The following is a 19,061-nucleotide window of genomic DNA, read 5'->3' as shown; positions in this document are numbered from 1 at the left end:
TCCTTGTGCTTGCCAGGGAAGCGCTTATTCCACTGAGCCATCTCCCCGGCCTCTATTTTGTATTTTGTTTTTTTTAAACAAATTGTCATGTGGGTCTGAGATGAGTGCAGGCAGATGAGGGCCCCTGTGGGCCACTGTGTTCCCAGAGGACAAGGTCTGGTATGGCAGGAGCAGTGCTGACCTGGGCTTCTCCTGTACCTGACAGTACCTGGGCATGGAGCCAGGGCTGTTAATACAGTGGAGGTGGCCAGAGGGTGTCCAGCCTTTTTGTTTTATTTTGTGTTCAATGAATAATCTTCAAATCTGTCTTTGAAGTTTGGAAATCAGGAAAAGAAAACAAGAACCTGTTGCCTTCTGGGCTGTTGAAAGGTCGGTAAGGTCTGCTCACATAGACAGCGGGGCAGACTTGGGGTGTAAACAGTGGTGAGATGCCAAGACAGCACACCCACAAACTTAGATAAAAATGTTAACATAAAAATTAAAACCAGCTCCCTCTGATCCCATCTCCAGCACTCCAGGGTCAAATCCTAAACTGGAAGAAACAGATTAGTGTAGAGTGGTCTGTGCAGAGCCCTTCTCAGTTTGCATAGAGAAGTCTGGTAGGCTGAGAACTAATACCTTGCAAGAAAGAGAAGAGTGTCCAGGCAGGAGGGAAAGTGAGGGTGGGTGTTGGAGAGTCCCAGGGTGAAGCAGCACAGGACTGGTGCACTGGCCCCCACTACTCTCCCTCTAACCCCCAACCTTCTCCTCTCCTTTATCCTGTTCCACCAGGGGACACGCCAGTTGCCTTCTCTATGGCACTGTTGCTCAGAGCAGGTCACCTATGGCTTGCCCTGGCTCCTCTATGGGGCTGTCACCACCACACTTCCTTTACAAACGTGCTCCCTGAGAGTCCCAAGGCAGGGTGCACTCTCTGAAACCTTGTGGAGGACCACAAGGAGGGAAGATGTGTTGCGGCATTGTGGAGCCCAAGGGTCTGGTGTGCACTCGGCACTCACAGCCTCCAGACATCTCTTACCTCTAAGAAGGTCCAGAGGGGGACTGGACCGAAGGGCACGGCTGGAATGTGACACATGCCATATGCTGGCCCTGCTTTCCTGAGACCGGATCTGAGCCTTCACAATATGCAAAGCAAGATTCACACTCTGCTTTCTATAGTTTACCAATTGTGTTGGATTCTTTAAAGATTCACTTTATTTCATTTTTTAATTTTTTTCGTGGTACCAGGGATCAAACTCAGGACCTTGAGCTTGCCAGGCAAGCCCTTATTCCACTGAGCTATATCTCTAGCCCCTAAAAATTCATTTTAGAACTTTGTGAAAAATTCAGAAAGTTTAAGATGATTGAAGGTAAGTTTTACAAGTAAAAGAATCCAGATATATATTATTTTTTCGGAACCGGGGATTGAACTCAGGCCCTTGTGCTTGCCAGGCAAGTGCTTATTCTACTGAGCTATCTTCCTGGCCCCCCAGATATATTTTATATGGAAGTTTTCTAGACAGAGATTTGTGAACTACTCCAGCCAGAACTTTCAAGTTTCTAAGTTTGTTATTCTGTGAGGTAAAGATGTTTGTCACAAATGAAAATATCAGAACTAAAGGGTATCTCCATGTCTCCCATGGGACCGCGAGTAGGGTACGGTTACATAGGGGATTTGTGCATTCTTTCTCCTTGTTTAATTCAGAAAAATCGTTCCTTCATTTGCTGGTCCTTAGTCATCTTCCTGTTTTTTATCAAACTGAATACTTGCCAAAACATAGGTCTTTCTTGTTTTTGGGTAGACTATATAAATTGCTGGTTTTAATATTGGTTTAAAAGACTGGTGATTTGTCCTGTGGGAGAGTTAGGAATTACCACTGTTTAACTACAGAGCAAAAATTCTGGCTCTTTACAGCCACTGCCACATTTCTCTGGAGTTAATATGGGGGTCTGCTTAGAAGTCCCTGATAGTATGTGGGACAGTCTGTACTTCCCACTTGACAGAGGCCATTGCATGGGATATATAGCGCCCGGCGCGGAGACCGCTGCGCTAGGTTGCCGCCTGCATGGGATATATAGATGGAGAGGTCCATGCCATGTAGGATACCTGGATGGGGCACCCTGCTTTTAGGCTGGGGGCATCCTGCTTCTGTGCTCCATTTGTCTACCTCCCTGGGAACCTGCAGTTGCCATGAGGAACATAGCCTGGGTAGATACCCGGGCAGCCGAGGGCTTCAAGCTTCTCATCTTTTGGCCAGCACCTGGGCCTTTTATAGACACTGGTATTTGAAAAAGGTGCAATCTGTTTGCTTACAAATATTTAACTGGATTTCCTTCCTGAATTTCTGTTGTGTTGTCCAGGCCCTTGGCTGTCAGCACTGCCCTTGTCAACATTCAAAGGAGCAGAGAAATTTCAGAATCAGAAAACTTGGGGGGAGACTTGCTGTTTCAAAGAAGCCAATGGACAGCTCCTTTTAAACTAGTCAACATTTAAAAAACAAAAGGAGCTATTTTAAAATGAAGAGATGTCACAAAACCAAGCACTCCAGGAGTGGAGTTTGTATAATAAGTAATGTTTTGTAGTCGATAAGATCCCAATCACATTTTTTCTTTGGTCCTCAGAAAGCAAATGTCCCCAACCATCAGGGTACCCTGAATCCCTGGGAGACGGGATTTCAAGGCCTTTTGTGCAATGAACCTCAGCGACACAGGACTGCTGCCTTCCCAGTAATGAAGCATCCTATGGACAGAATTTGTACAATCTGAGAAAGTCTACAGTGCTATGGAGATCGGTGGGAAGGCCGACCTCGGAACCTGCCTCAGCTAGGACCGGCTGCGGAAGTGCAGAGAGGTGTTCTTGGTGCCAATGTCCTCTTCACACAGGGCAGCTGTGAGCTACTGAGAAATATTTTCTGGGGCATCTTTTTGACTGACTTGCTGACCAAAAGATACTGTGACACTTTCTGACGATCCTCGAATTGATTTTAAAAAAGGGAAAGACATGAAAATCAAGCCCAAGTGCCAAGATATTTGCTCCTTCTGACTGACCTGCACCACGTAGCTCAAGGTTCTGTAATCACAAGAAGGTATTCTAGTTAAAAACTATCTAATGAAGACTGTACACACAATATACACAGCAAACAATTTCCAGGGCATCTTTGCTCTGTGAGCCACAGTTATTTGCCAAACAGTGCAAACCATTAGCTTATTTAACAAATCAGAACATTTAAAACCAATTGAGGGATATGAGTTGTTTTGTGAAATTTTTCCTGTGTGGCAGGTGGTACGTGGAAAAACCCATTAACACATGAGTGAGAACTGATCTGCTAAATGGAACCCTTCATCACACTTGGGCAGTTTCTTGAGAGGTGAAGTGGAACCCTGGGGTCCTTTGTTCAGGTCCTTCGCAGCCCCCCACCCCACCCCCCAGACCCAGTTAGAATAGGTTCCTCAGGGCAGTCTCACAGCTTCCGGAGAGGACTGAAAGCTGGCTCAACAGGGGCGGTGCCTGAGGCAGGAGAACTTCCTCCACTCGGAGTTGGGTCCCTCCCACACCCCAGGGACTCAATGATTTACCTCTTTCCTGCCAAGGGTGTGTTTTGCCGTAATGAGCCTCTGACTTTGTTCAGGCCCAGGGTGAAGGGATTTCAGATTCAGAACCTTTGGACGGAATATGCATCCAAGATAATGTAGAAAATCTGTCATTGTGCCAAGTCTTTCAATGCTTATGGCTGTTTAATCAAAATAATCTCTTCTAGCACACAATTATTTGAGAGAAGAACATGGGAAGAAATGAGTTTCTCAGTAATAGCATATTCTATAGACTTCCATTTAATATGTTCATGTTTTGTTTAAAAGTATGCTCTGTGTAACATTTACAGTGAGGATAGGAGAGGTCTTTGAGGTAAATATTTTACAGCTGCTAGTCTCCACATAGTTTTCTTTTGCTTCATGTGGCTCTGGCTTATCAGTTGTTTTAAATCTTTTCTCCTTTGTTGTCTTTCTGTGTATATTGTTTACTTAAACTTTTATCCTCTGACTGAAAGTGGAGTGCTTGCCTCTCTACCACTGATCTGTGATTTGCTTCCCACTGAATCCAGAAGAGTGTGGGGCTAAGTGGCTGTCTGGCGTGTGAACCACAGGGGGTCTGACTAAGGCAGTTTCTCCTACAGATGCTTTTCCAGTGTGGCTGTTTTGCTGTTCACTTTATCACAGTTCCAAAGATGACAGGAATTTCCAAAGGATTATATATCCAATTCTTGCCTTCATTTTTTTCCCATAATTTTATTGAGAAATAAATAGCAATGAGACAGTTTCAAATCAAATTGGTAGGACAGTTCTAATAATTAACACATTGCATACTGTCCTCCTAGTGTTTATTTGTTGTACAAGATGCAGACATGATATCCTATTTACAAACACTATTAGAACAAATCCCTCTATTTATTAAGAGAATGTAGCTATACATTCTATCCTAACCATTTTGGATACACAGAATCAAAATGGTCATTCATCTGTACCCCCTTTTTTTTTGTTTAGTTCTGTCATTTAAATATTATAGGTGTGTGAACTCAGCAAAATATTCCAAAATAGTCCAATAGGCCATAATAGTATGGCCTTCTGCTTGACTGGCAATGTCAGAAGTTGTTGACCTGAGTCCCCTACAGCTCAACATAACAACATGGCTTTATTTATTATACTTCGTTTTTATACTTTTCTGTTGGATAGTTAAGACCAAGATAAAACAAGACCTATGCAACAAGAATTGTAGCTTTTGGATCTGATAAAGTCAGTAATCCTTCCCTTCAGATGTCCTATTAATCTTCGTTATGAATATGTAAGGGAAACCCTTTCTGTCTTAGAACACAGCAGACTGCAGCCTGGATCAGAATCATCATTCATGTAATAGAAAACATAAAAAGCAAGCTGGTTTTGGTTGGTGCAACCAGATCTTTCAGGCTCATTTGCCCTCATTGGCGGCCTGGGGAAAGGGTCATGTTCTCTTGGAAGAGATTCTGGACGTGGATGTTAGAGACGGGCCATGAGGATGAGCAACCAGGGTGTGCCTGAGCAGAAGCATCGTGTAGCCTCCTTCCCTTCAGATTCATGCCTCCACCCTGTGTCTTTAGATTTCAGTTAGTGGTGGGGGCAGCTGAATTAGACAGAAATATTATAGCAGTCAGACAGGGCGAGGTCCCCAAGGAGACAACATGGAAGACAACATGACTTTGCAATTTTGGGAGAGACAGCCACCCCTGCTGTGGGCCAGATCTAAAGAAAAAAGCTCAAACAAATGATATACAGGGATTGATATTCTAAATAGGTCTCTCATTTTGAGGATGCCTGGAAGTCACCCAGCCCTTTCAGAAAAGCCCTGTTCTGTATTCATGCCTGATTGCTACCTGCCTCGCTTCCCCAGTTGGTGCTCTATTTAATCAATTTTACCCGAGCAGCTGTGCTTGTAATCTCATTGGCTAACCATAGTTTTGTCCCACCTCATGCTCACCTAGTGAGTTCCCATGTTCTCCACCTTACACCTGCCTCACCACATGGTTTTGCTCATTAAAAATCCATACAAAAGAGATCTGGAGGCACCCCCGTCAGGTCTCCCTTCTGTCCTTTTGTCAGACAAGAGTTTTCTTTCCCCCAATAAATATATTCTGCTCTTAATCTCCATTGTCCCTGAAATTCATTCTTTGGCTTCAGAAAATGTGAACTTGGCCCAGGTATCTTTCAGGTGGGGAGTTTCATTCCCTTGTATCATTAGGCGTGAGAAGCCTTTTCCTAACCCTGAATCACCTTGATTTTCTGCGTGACATAAAGAAAAAAACAAACATGATTTCATCTCCCTGAAAAGCTTACTTCCCACAACAATGAGGGATCATTACCTGCCGAAAAACACTTTCATTTGTTCAGGGAAAAGTGGCATGTGAACAATGATTAAATACACTGGCATGAAACACGATTGCGAAGCAATAAAACTAGCTTGACAGTGGGCTTTCCCACTTGCTTGTGGCAGCAGATCAGCACTGCCCCACTGAAAGGCATTCGTATGTCTGGAGAGCTCCTGATTCTATGCATATCTGCACACATGTGCTGGGCCTGTGGACCCTCAGTGCTGGGTGAGGAGTAGGCTTCTGCGGACTCTGCCCTTTGCAGTGGTTCAGAGTCCACTGCAATGCTATGGCTGGTGGTGCCATAAAGCACCAGAACAGATTTGTCCTTCAGGGTGGTTTCCAAGTCAGGATTTTGGGGCATGCTACTTACAACAAGGGTACAATATTTTTATATACTGTATTAAAGAAATAAAATACTTCTATCATTTGACTTGTGTGTTCGATCAAGGTGAAACAATTTTGAAGCGAAAGCACGCTCACACTAATTCCGCCTGTCTTGTATTTTGTCCCTTTCTTTTCGAATGTCAACTCTGCAGATCATCTGTGGAAAGGGGGGAAGTATTCCAAGATTTGGCTGAGGCTAGCTGCACAGGGGGAACCCCAGCTCCTCCAGAGACTCAGCACTTTGCTTTTCTTAAACTGTTTCATCAGTCTTTTGCTTAAAAATGAGTTTTCTTTGCATTTTGCTGATATCATTGGACAATGGGCATCAGGATGAAAGTGAAAGTACAGTTTGTAGCTTTCTCTCTAGTTCCCACAAGGAAGACAAGCTCTGCCAAGCTCACTGTGTCCAGGGTATCTGCCAGACCAGCCAGGTGGCATGCGTGGGGGCTGGGCAGAGACAAGACAACAGGGAATCCCGCACAGCCTTCTGTCTCTCTCTACCTTTGGGGCTGGATGGTTTCATTTTCAGTCTTGCGGCAGCTGGTGTATGACTGAACTTCAAGAGCACTGATAGGCGTTCCGGAAAGTAAGTGAATTATCTCTCTGCTTCCCTGAAGAATGTGGACAAACCCCACGTGTTGTAGAAACTCTTATTGGAACTGCTCAGAGAAGGACCGCATGTCACTGGGTGTAGCTCTTGCTGTGGTCTGAAAGCTGCTGCTGTTTTTCCTCCAAGTATCAAGGACTTAGCTTTCTGTAATGGTAGGTTCTGGGCCAAGTGTGAATTGCTGAATCATTATGGTGGTCATCTAATTCGCCTGAAGCCCTTAAAACAACAGCTCATCTTCCCAGAGACCTCCTCCCTGCTTCTTCTCCAACTCAGTCCAGGGTGCAATTTCTTTTCACCCTTTCCACTGCCTCAGGGAAGACCCCAGTCAGCTCCCTCAGGTATATCTAAACATCCCTCTCAAACTCCTTCCTTCCAATCCAGAGAATTCCTCACCTTTCCCATATTCTCTCTAATAAAGCCCCTTTTTCTTTTTCCTTCTGCCCATTTCTCTACTGTGAGGCCATTGAAAACCTATCAAGTTACTGTTTTGAAAATTCAATAGCCCAGGAAGCAATGCAATTAAATATCACAGATGTTTAAATATGCATACTCATTAATAAATATATTCACATAATATTCAAATGTCCCAGGTTGGAAATATTGAAGAAGAAAGAAATTGAGTGTCTTTCTGGGAACTAATGAGAAAAAACCCACAAGTACCTGGAGGTGTGCTTCTGCCTAATCTTGTCCTCAGTATCTCTGGTCTGTGTCTCATGTTCTGCAAGTACAGTCACTGTTGGGTTAGCTTCTTGAACATGTCACTAAAACGATTTCTGAAAGGAACAATGTATTAAAGCATTATAATTATTCACCTTTAGAAAATAATATTAATTTTTTTAGAAATTGAAAATGTTTTATTTATTTTTATTTTTGAGACAGGGTCTGACTATATAGTTCAGGCTGGCCTCAAACGTACTGTGCAGCCCAAACTGACCTTGAACTGGACGCCATCTCCCTGTCTGAGGCTCTCAAGTGCTGGGACTTCAGGGATGGGCTGCCACACTAGGCTCAAAATTACATTTGGCATAGCAAAACTAGTTAAGACCGAAGTCCAAAGATACAGTGGGAAATTAGATACCTGTAGCACAGGAATGAGAGATGTTCTCACTGTATGTATTACGCTCCTAAAAATACAGAAATCAGGGCCTTGAAAAGGACCACTACACTGGATGAAGAGACCTTAGACTCCTCAGCATGTCTCGTAAGTGTATTACAAAAACGAATAGATGGGGCCTGGCCTTAGCTCAGTTGTTTAAGTGGCTGCTTCCACAAAGCTGTCAGCCTCAGGATGCTGTAGTTCAATCCCCACAACACTCCAGCCTGCCAAACCACCCCTGAGGGCATTCGGAGCAAAAAAAAAAAAATAAATAAATAAAAAGAAAAAAAAAAACAAAAAACAAACAAACAAAAAAAAACCGAATAGATGGCAGCCTTTTGGTCCTGGGCAATGAATCTTCAGGGACCGGCTGATGACCCTGTTTGGATACTGTAGTCCTCGCGGAGTGTGTGTGTGTGTGTGTGTGTGTGCTCATATCAAAGGTTCTATATTCATTTTGGTGGACTGAAAACAGGACAAAGGTTTCACTTTCCATAGTCCTGAGGTGTGACTCACAAAACAATCTGGGTACTTTAGTTCCTGAGGGAGCCTGCTGGGGAGTCAGGTTACCTTTTTCCTTGAGGAGGTCAGACCGATGTATGGTCAGGCCGAGGCTTCTGGGTATTGTAGTACTTGTAAGGGGTACACTGAAGTTTCTGGGTAGCAGCGTCCTTGGGGATCAGGCCTTACAGATCATCCAGAGGATTCTGGGTCTTGTAGTTGATCGGGAGGCAGACTTCTGGGTATTGCAGTTCTTTGGCTATGTGAACTATTCTGGTCATCTTGGGAAAGGTGGGAGGCACATGAATATTTAGGCATACTGTAGGATAGGTGCGTAGATGCAGAGGATTTTAAGCACCTTGGTCCTGGTGGTGGTGGCACAGGTAGACTTCCTGGTACCAGAGTCCTGAAATAAAGGTTGCCCCTCGGAGGATACAGCAAACCATGATGGGTAATATGCTGACATTTCTGGGTATTGTAGTTCTGCGGGTGAAGCACGCAGTCTTCTGGGTACTGTAGTCTCAGAGGGAGCGTCACATGGAGGACTCTGGGTACCGCAATCTGGGGGATGGTTGGGTGGACTGAGGCTTCTGATTATCATAGTTCTGGGGTGGACTGAGGCTGCTGGTTATCGTAGTTCTGGGGTTGGGCATGCGAACCCCCCCTTCGGATTAATATCGTGGGGGGGGGGGTCACCTCCAAAGATTCTGGGTAGTGTAGTTCTGTTTGAGTCTTTGCCACCGAGTCTTTTGGGTAATGTAGTCCTGGATGTGGGCTGTCAGGCTCAGGAATTCTGGGTAGTGTAGTTGCGGGTGTACACCACGTCCTCCGGGTTTGGTTGCCACGTGGAAGATTATGAGACCTCTGGCGGAAAAACAGTGGAGTCAGCATCTGTCGTCCTCCACCTAGAGTTAGTTGTCCTGTGTGAGCTGGATTCCTCGGACCCTCTGTCCAGTGAGAAGAGGGCTGGGAGGGCCAGGCTGACTTGCCGGGGGATGCTCACGATGGGCCGCCGGAGTCTGATTCCCTGGTTGCCTGCTGCAGGCTAAGCGGAAGACTGCAGCGCCCTGGATGGCACACTGGGTTCTAAGCCAAGACTCCAGGGCCTTGGTGTCCAAAGCTGAGGCAGCTCACGCCCGGCACCCTGCAGGATCCCAGTGCACTCTGGATCCTCAGGGTGGTGTCGCTGCACCTGCGGCTCGGTGAGGCCCGCAGTGACTGCTCGGATGGTGGGCAGGCTGTCAAGGTGCCCTGGGTCTGCGGTGAACTCTGAGGTTCTGGCCCTGGACAGGATCCTGATCCCTTGTAACGTGGGTGCTCTGACCAGGTCGGCTAGAAGGAAAGGCCCACATTCCTACAGTTTCGTTTTGCTTTGATTCAAAATCACAAAGTATTGGGCCGTATGAATTTGTATTATATCTAAAGTTGTATAAATCAAAGGTGTGACTCACTCCTAAATTCTGCTGGCGAGGTTAAATTGAATTTAGGAGTGAGGCTGACCTTACACTTGATACTTTGGGAACAAACTGTTCTAATTTCGTATTTAAAGTAAATGAAAACCTAGTTTAGGCCTAATTCTGAGTCTTAGCTAATTACAGCAGCTGTGCTGGCCAGGTGCACAGTGTGTTAGATGCTGTGTTTGTGCCTCAGTTTACCTCACAACTGCTGCCACACCCCATTGCACACCCTGAGTCAACCTGCTCTGACTGAGGACTGCCAGGTGGGGAACCTTTTCTTGTCCTTACTCAAAATAACTGCTGAATTTGCCTGTTTTTCTTTTTTAAACTTGGTTTTTTCCTTTGAACTATGGCATAGGAAATAAATGTTTATTAATTTGAATATTAGGATTGATATTATTTTATTGGGGTCAGAATGAAATGTGTGCACATGAAGGGAGTCTGTTTAGAGTATTCACAGAGAAAAACTGACAAGAGTTTTCTGAAGAAAGAATTAAGGTGTGGGGAAGTTTGTTTAGAACAGATACCTAACATGAATTGTATTTTGTTGTTACAGAGACAAGTACCTGACTTAGAATTTGAGAAGAAAAGCTTTAGTTAAAAAAAATAATAATTATTTTTAATAATAATAATAATTATTATATTTAGTGTAGGGTCTACAGCGTCTCACTAGCGTAGATTGGATTCATAGTTATCCGCATGTGTTCAGCCTCCCAAGAGCTGGGATTACAGGCGCGCAGCCTCAGTCGCCATCTCGGCGCCCCTGGGGGCGAGGCCAGCACAGCGTGCAGGGGATCAAACCCCGGCCCCTGGGCTCTGCCTAAGCAGGCGCTGAGAAGCCTTATTTTGTCTCAGTAGTTCAGCGATTGCAGTGTTGGTTTGATTGTGTCCAATGCACAACCATGAAAGGGAAATGAAGAAAAAAGAAAACTAGTTCATGAGAGCTGGAACCAGAGAGAAGGGAAGAAGCCCGAGGGGCAGGGCCAGGGCCCAGCTTTGCTCCCCAGGGACAGGGCCCAGCGTTGCTTCCCAGGGCCCGCAGTCCTGACTCAGCCTAGAAATGGGCTTCACTGGCGTCCTGTGCAGCTCTCCAGCCAGACAAGCTATTAACAAGAGTGTCTTGCGTGAGTCCACACTGTATTTCCCTTCTAGGAAGATTAAAACAGAAAGGTGGAGAATTTCAACCTGTGAGGGGCCATCACCGAAGGAGGAGCGTACAGCCTGATGTAGGTCTCAGTAAGCTCGTTTGGCATCTCAGCCTCAGCTCCAGGAAGTGATCAAGTTGGTTATATGGGACACTGTTTCAGAAATCCTTCTGGGCTTCACACCTGCAAATAAATTTATCTTCAAAATCCAGGTAATTTTTATGACCCTGCATAAAATATGAAGCTTGTCAGTGTGAGCTGGAATGTTCACTTTTCTTTCATCTTTAATTAAAAAAACCTTTTTTTTTTTTACAGAATATTTCCATTATTTAATTCTAACTTCTTCATTTACACAATATTGTATTCCTGTTGGGGACCATTTTGTTTTAACACAATGAACATATTGAAAGACTGTGAAGATCTTGACAGTGAAAGTGAAAATTGCCTCATTTCCAACTGCAGGACCTCCTTCTGTTTTTTTTTTTCCACATTTAATATTTTCTTTAATATTGTAGAGCAGTTAGTTATATATAATTATTATTTGATAACAATGACTGATTAGTTGGTAAATTAGTCTTGATACATTTTATAATTTGGTTTTATTTAAACAGCATGTTGAAGAATTTGGAGACTTCATTTTTTAGGTCTTAGTTACTGTCTGAAAAAGTTGGGCCATGAGTCACCACAGCAACTGGACTATGTATTGTAAACATGTTTAGGATGGAAGAGGTTCATTCAATGGCGCCTTCCTTTCTCTCACACGTCATTTCAACATGGCTCTCTCCTTTTGGGGGTGGAGTGGGGTTGGAGGCCTTGGGCTTTGAATGTAGGGCTTGGAGAATAGAGGCCAGAGTTCTGTCACTGAGCAGTGCACTACTCCCAGCCCTCCGTTTCAGTTTAGCTCAGGAATTGATCTTTCTCTGAAGTGTTAAAATAGAACCAGTTATGTTTTCAGAATTTAACCCTTCAAAAATCAGATTATTTCCTTTAGGTCAGTTAAGTATTTTTCTCCATTATGTTTCTAGAAAACTCGTAAAACTAATTGTAGTAAACTTGGGATTTTGTGAGAGGCAAAATCAAGAATTTTCTGATGCAGTATACATGTTGGCTTATATGTAACAAGAATAAAGTCTTATTTTTAATTGTTTCACATTTGCATGTTTTAATAATTATCCCCTGGAATTTTTGTCTGGAGTTCTCTTTTATGGCTGAGGAAATCATTGAGTTCACAATTACTACTAAATTGAGTTTCAATTTAACTGCATATTTCTTTTTTTTCTTTTGGTGGCCTGGAGATGCCTTGAGGGCATTTCTGGTTTTGGGTGAGTATCTGGGTTCGAACCACAGCATCTTGAGCGTGAGTGCTTTCTTTAAGCAGGCACTTAAACAACTGAGCTAATGGGCAGGCCCCCTGCATATTTCTAATGTACAGAAAACCTAATATAAAAATTGAATTAGGGCTAGGAGTGGAGATGTATGTCTGTAGTTCCACCGCTTGAGAGGCTGAGGCAGGAGGATCATTGAGTTCAAGGCCAGGCTAGATTACTTGAGACCCTATCTTTAAAAAAAATTGGAAGCTGGATGTGGTGGTGCACACTTCTAATCCCAGCACTCAGGAGACTGAGGCAGGAGGGTTGGTGGGTGATTGAGGCCATGCAACCCTGAACTACACAGGGAGACCCCAATTAAAAAAAATTCCCCTAAAATTGGGGCTACGGGAGTAGCTCTGTGGTAGCACAAATTTTAGCATGTGAAGCACGTGGTGTGGTGTTTGATCCCCAGCAACACACACACACAAGTGATGATGATGATGATGGGCTAATTTTTTTTTAAAGTATCTACTGAAGAATCCCCTTTTATGTTCCTCATTAGTTTCCCTCAGTCAAAACTGTAGGACCCTTTTTCTTTTCCTCTCAGCATCCTTCTCTGCTCGGTGCACGGTTCTGTGCCAGGTGCAGTTTCATTTTCCACAGCAGTCAGGTTCTGTTGGGTCCAGCAGGTCACCAGCGTGTGACTTCACGTTGCTACACCAGTACCAATTGGGGGAGGTGGAAATGAAATCTGCTCCGCTCTGCAGGGGGGAGCACATAATTCTGACCACCTCTTCTAAAGTCTTTTTTTAAAAATTTTATTTATTTATGTGTGTGTGTGTGTGTGTGTGTGTGTGTGTGTGGCCAGCTCAGCCCACCAGGGGGCGGGGCTGGCTGGCATGTGGTGCTGGGGATTGAACCGCGGTCCCTGTGCTTTGCTAAGCTTGTTCTAAGTAGGTGCTTTAGACCACTGAGCCATCTCACCAGCCCCATGACCACCTCTTCTTTGCTCAGGTTAGCATTTGTGGTCTTTGGGGAGATGTTAGTGTTTTCTGCCTTGTGTTTTCCGTTATACAATTTGCTCTTATAAAGCTGTAGGATTCAAATGTTATCTACAGGATAGGTATTAAGATGCCAGGATTTGGGTTTTAAACTTTTCCCATAAATGGAATTGTGATCATCACATTTGTAGTAGTCTAATGGTCTCAAGTCTCTGTCTCTCCTCCAGCATCTTTCATACACATACGTTGTGTGAGGGACCCAGGACCTCCTTCTGATACAGTTTGGCCTGGCCTAGCCTGGACTCATGATTTTTCTTTTTGTTTGTTTTGTCTGTATTATTATTATTATTAGTAGTAGTAGTATATTAGGAAAGGGTCTACAGGGTGTTCAGGGTCTCACTCCTAGATCAGACTCATAGTGATCCTCCTGTTTACAGCCTCCTAAACTGGGATTACAGGTGCGCACCACCACACCCAGTCTCAAACTCTGTTTCAGCACAACCCCGGGGCGGGGCCAGCACAGCAGTGTTTTGTCTTTTTTTTTTTTTTTTAAATTAATTAATTAATTTATTTTTTGTGTGTGGCCAGCTCAGCCCACCAGGGGGCGGGGCTGGCTGGCATGTGGTGCTGGGGATTGAACCGCGGTCCCTGTGCTTTTGCTTAGCTTAGCTTGTTCTAAGTAGGTGCTTTAGATCACTGAGCCATCTCACCAGCCCATGTTTTGTCTTTTTTAAGACAGGGTCTCACTATGCAGTTCAGGCTGGCCTTCAGTTCACTTTGTAGCCCAGGCTGGCCTGGAATTCACAGCAGTCCTCCTGCTGCAGCCTTAAGAATGTTGAGATTACAAGCGTGCACCACCTTACCTGGCTCCTGATCTTGATGTTTTCTGACCTCAGGGTATTGACTTTTCCTTAGGACATTGACCCTGGAACCTTGTGAGTACACTTGTGATCCTCTTTCAGGAGGCATCCACTGAGTCCATTAAGAAAACTAGGGCAGCTCTGAATAGCCAAGGAGAAAAGCCCTTAAATGCAGGTATTCCTCATGCTAAGTGAGATTCACATCGTGCCAGAGGGACTAGTCCAGGTAATCCTGGGTTACAATTTATCATTTGAACTCCACCACTGCTAAGAAGAGGTTTGTTTTTCTTGTCTCTCTGAGCTCACCTGGCCCACAGTGGAGCAGTGCCCAATCAGCTATGAAGGCGCGGCTGTCTGAACTACCTGATCAGGTGAGCCGAGGGAGTAGGGCACCTCCTCTGCCCTGCTGCCCAAGTGCAGAGCCTGAGAACCTTGGTCAAAGCACTCAGCTGACTAGACCACTTTATTTTCTAAGTTCTATTGGCTCTGGGCTGTTTTGGAAGGATCCTCGGAGACCCTCAAGGCACAAAATGGTGACATCATGGGTTGAGAGCTGGGGTTGGGATGGAATTAGGGGTGAGGTCTGGAAAGAAGTGGCCAAAATAAGCTGTGGTAACCTACAGCCCCTCTGCTTAGCTGCAGTTCCTAAAAGGTCTTCCTAGTCTTTGGTGCTGCATCATCTATTCCTTGTGCCCTTTGCTTGGGCAGGGGTAGGTCTGCGTCCCCAGCATACTGACCACATTGTGACACTGCCAGTCTGGAATGCCTTCTTGGGTGGCCCCAGGCACAACTCTATCTCTGCCTGTTTTAGGAGAACAGGGGCTTTCGGGAAACCCTGGGTTCCATGCTCAGCAATGGAAAAACTATCGCTGTAATTATTTATGCGAAACCTCTCCTGCAGTGCTGTTAGTGAAGGAACCGAGCTCGTGGTCTCACGACATTGAGGAAAGAGGTCGCGAACCAAAAGAAGGGTGTTGAGAGAGATTTTATTGGAAATAAGAACAGCTGATTGATTTCCAGCAAATGTCCCACGTCAGTGGCCTAGAGGCCATTAACTCTAGAGCTAATTATAAATAAGAGCACAGTAATTGCTTAGTTATTTAGTAACCATTTATCACAGGTGGTTTTGTGGATTTGAAAGGAGCACTTTGAACTCAAGATTTCTAACCTGCTTCCTCAACGTGCAGGGTTTTAAAGAAATTAGTATCTGAGAGAAAAACTGGTTATTTAGTATTTTATTTGTTCCTGGAAACTCCAAAGCTTAGTAGGGTGTGGCTAGGACTCTTGAGTAAGAAGGGAGCTATATTGGTTATTGGGTGGAAAATTTATTCATACTCCAAAGTCCTATGTAAATTCTTATCAAAATGGCTAATTCCTCAACTCTATCTCAGGACCTTCTCTAGCTAGATGCCTTATTTATAAGCTAAATAAAATATTCTTTGTGACAGGACTATTGAAGTGAGAATTTCTATAGAATTTAGAGTGTTGAGAAAGATGGAAAGGTTGTTAATATGCTACCGAGGCAGGGCAGAGTGTTCCTGCTAAGCACGGCTTTCTGAAGGGGCTGCCTCTTAACCCCACAATCAGAAATGAATTGAACTGGGGCATCTACAGAAACATATGTGTAGGGATCTGGTGGTTTCAGTGTGACCTGTTGTACCCAGGGAGAAACAGTGGAAGGAATGAGGAAAAGATAGAGAAGACAATAGCTGGGTGAAGTGGGGGCTCATATGCCTGGTTGGCAAAATAACCACCAGAACAATAGTACAGGCATTTATTTATACCTTTGCAAAGTAAGTAACACATGACCCAAGGTTGCCTAGTGTACAATAACTGACATTAACCCGTCAGGCTGCTTACCTCAGGACTGAGGTAGCTTGACTACTTTTAGGCATGAGGCCTCATTGTACTTTCACACATTTTACCCATTTCCAGCTTCCATGGCTTCCAACCTAGCCTCATTTTTTGTTTTGTTGTGGAGTGATGGGTGTTCCATTGTAGTTGGAGAAGCTGTGTTTGGAGCACTCTTCAGAACACTATTTTATTCTTGATGCCGGTTCAAAGGTTTTTGGTACTTTAATTCAGCAATGTAACTCTATACAGTCTAATAGTCCATCATAGTAGTGAGTTCTCAGTACAGTTGGTGTCAGAAGTTCTTAGTGACTTGAGCCTTATATGGCTTAGCATATTATTATGGCATTACTTTGCACATCTCGTTGTTATACTTTTTTGCTGGATGTTTAAGACCAAGCAAAGCCCATTCAGATACATTATCATCAGTTGGAAATGGCAGATCAACAAGAGTATTGTGAGAGGGTTCCCTCAAATGGACCCTATCATAACGTGGCCTAATCTGATGTAGGCCCCCTGGTGAGATGGACAAGTAGTCAATGACGGGCAGCTAGGACCCACATGCAGTGCCACCGACCGCCTAAGACAGGAACAGGGCCTACTGCCACCCTGTGATTCCAAGACGGGTAAGGTGCGGGCAATCTCATGTGAAGGAGTCCTTGACCCAAGCCAGGCATTGTCCCCGCAGGGCACTGTCAATTTCCGTTAAAGCAAGACCTGTATAAATACCAGTTTAACTTTGCTATCTCACAAGGTCAGTTAATCTTCTCAGGATTTACCTCAGAACCATGTATAGCACCTCTTAGATCTTTTGTCACTGTGAGCCATCTGGATGAGTCAAGGCCATTGCTTGACCAATTTGCTTTCTGTGAAAGCCTGAGAGATTTTTTTTTCTCTCTAGGTTATACATCACAAGTTTTTTTGTTAAAGGCAGAGGTTTGAATATTAGAGAAAGTCATACTATACATTGTTGGTCATTTTACTCTGTGGCTTCATAATCACCTTGATCAGAAAATTAGGGACAGAACTAAATTACAGCACAGGTTCTTATATATCCTGAGTCCTCATTGACCTGGAAAGGCTAGGGCCAAAATATTGGCTATCCTTTTAGTCCATCAATCTCTCTAATTTTTGGTCTCCAAACCTCAGTTGTTAAACATTCAGAAGAGAAGCTTAATGACATTACCCTGTAACAGAGGCAGTAAACTCTTAACATTACTATCTAGCTGAATATCAAACAGCTTAGACATAAAATAGAACTGTTATTTTCTTTCTTTCTTTCTTTTTTTTTTTGCAGAACCGGGGATTGAACTCAGGCCCTTGCGCTTGCCAGGGAAGTGCTTATTCCACTGAGCCATCTCCCCAGCCCCCAGAACTGTTATTTTCTAACAACCATGAATATTCTAATATTTAAATCTCTATAGCATGTTAACAGACAAAAGGTACATATTTTTATACAGATATTTAAAAATTGAAACCATATATAATGTTGTAGTAAGACAATCCTGCTGACATTTTGTGATATACTTAAATTTTCATCTTGAAATAACACTTAACCAATCATCTTGATCTAATACATAAGAATTTTTCACCTAATTAGTTTTTCTTAAGTGAGACATATGTCATAAGTCTTTTGTGAAAGGCAGAGGTTTGAATCTGAAAGTCTTATCACAATAAACAATTTTTGTTTTACATTTTTGAAGACCTGTATACCTGGAATACACTTGATTTACCATGAGTTTAACAATAATGTATTATCACATGCATGTGAAACTGTTTGTTTCTTAAGTTAGTTTCATACCAAGAGCATCTTTTTTTTTTTTTTTTTTTTTTTTTTTTTTGTTTTTGTTTTTGGTGCCGCGGACCAAACCCAGGGCTTCCAGCTTGCTATGCAAGCATTCTACCGCTGAGCCAAATCCCCAGACCCCAAGAGCATTTTTTAAGAGAAAATCTTATTGTACTGTTTTCTGAAAATCCTTATCTTTTAACCAATGACCAAATTATTGAGGGTGTCTCCTAAGAAGCTTGAGATTACTGTGATCTCCTTGTTAATGAACAAAGTTGGCCACCCCTTTATGCATCAATTGGATTGCTCTCTAATAATTTCTTCCCACTCTAAGGAATTTTTGTTTAATTAGCTTAAATATTTTGATGAACTGTGTATAAAACAATTTTGATATCACTTATAGCAGCTGGAAACTTAGGAGAAAGCATGTTTTTAAGTCTATATCCCAAATTGTATTATGAACAAATGATCAAAACAGAAAAAAGACTAACAGCAATTCAGAGAATGACACACAAATACATAAACAAATACACAGAACACACAAACATCTTTACAAAATCAAGAGTGCACTCAATTATATTCCTGGCCAAATTAAATTATAGTAATGCTACTACAATGTTTAGAAATTTATAATTATAAATAGGCTAACCAGATTTTGTTATTTGTCATTTAGCAGAGATGTCTTATCAGAAAAGTTTTGAAGGATTATCTATAATTAATATGCATATTTTGTATTTTTATATTTTTGTCTTAATACTAGTAAAATTTAGCTTAGTTATTTTATATATGTTATCACCTATTTAGCCTTTAGATTTCTATTTTGTCAGTTCCTTCAATAGGCACAAGGTAGAATCTAGCCTCATTGCTGTTAACTTCTTCAGCTTTGGCTTCATGGTACAGCCTGACAGTACACTCTGGTACCCAAATAGGTTTTTTAGTATTCCCTGCTAAAACACAAGCATACCCTCTGCCCCAGGTTAGTAGTGGACTGTGTCCCTTCAATTGTCCAGTATGGATATCTCTGCTACACCAGCATCTTCAAGATCTGAAACTCTGTCTTCACATTCACTTAAACGGTTTTGGAAGCTTGTGATTGAGAGTTTCATTTCCTCTATATCTCTTTGACTCTGCTTCATGCGATCTATTTCTTTCCTGTATTGCTCATTCAAGGAGTCCGTCATTTT

The 19,061-nt window shown here is 43.2% G+C and overlaps 2 protein-coding genes across 2 annotated transcripts in view; both read left to right on the top strand.

The window, feature by feature from the left end:
* Fam110c (family with sequence similarity 110 member C) overlaps positions 1 to 4,278 on the top strand; it is a 6,944-nt gene extending 2,666 nt beyond the window's left edge. Inside the window, exon 2 of the mRNA XM_023704786.1 lies at positions 2,602 to 4,278. The gene's annotated coding sequence lies outside the window, so the exon portion shown is untranslated. The remainder of the gene's footprint in view (positions 1 to 2,601) is intronic.
* A 10,455-nt stretch (positions 4,279 to 14,733) lies between these two features.
* The window catches only part of LOC105743999 (zinc finger protein 101-like), a 17,903-nt gene continuing 13,575 nt past the window's right edge, over positions 14,734 to 19,061 (top strand). Inside the window, exon 1 of the mRNA XM_023704812.1 lies at positions 14,734 to 14,773. Within this exon, the coding sequence (XP_023560580.1) occupies positions 14,771 to 14,773 (3 nt within the window). The 5' untranslated portion in view covers positions 14,734 to 14,770. The remainder of the gene's footprint in view (positions 14,774 to 19,061) is intronic.

The sequence above is a fragment of the Octodon degus genome, unplaced genomic scaffold, assembly GCF_000260255.1.
Source record: "Octodon degus isolate 3935 unplaced genomic scaffold, OctDeg1.0 scaffold00204, whole genome shotgun sequence".
Taxonomy (NCBI): Eukaryota; Metazoa; Chordata; class Mammalia; order Rodentia; family Octodontidae; genus Octodon; species Octodon degus.
Note: the sequence above shows the minus strand (reverse complement) of the source record. Positions and strands in the feature narration are given on the sequence as shown.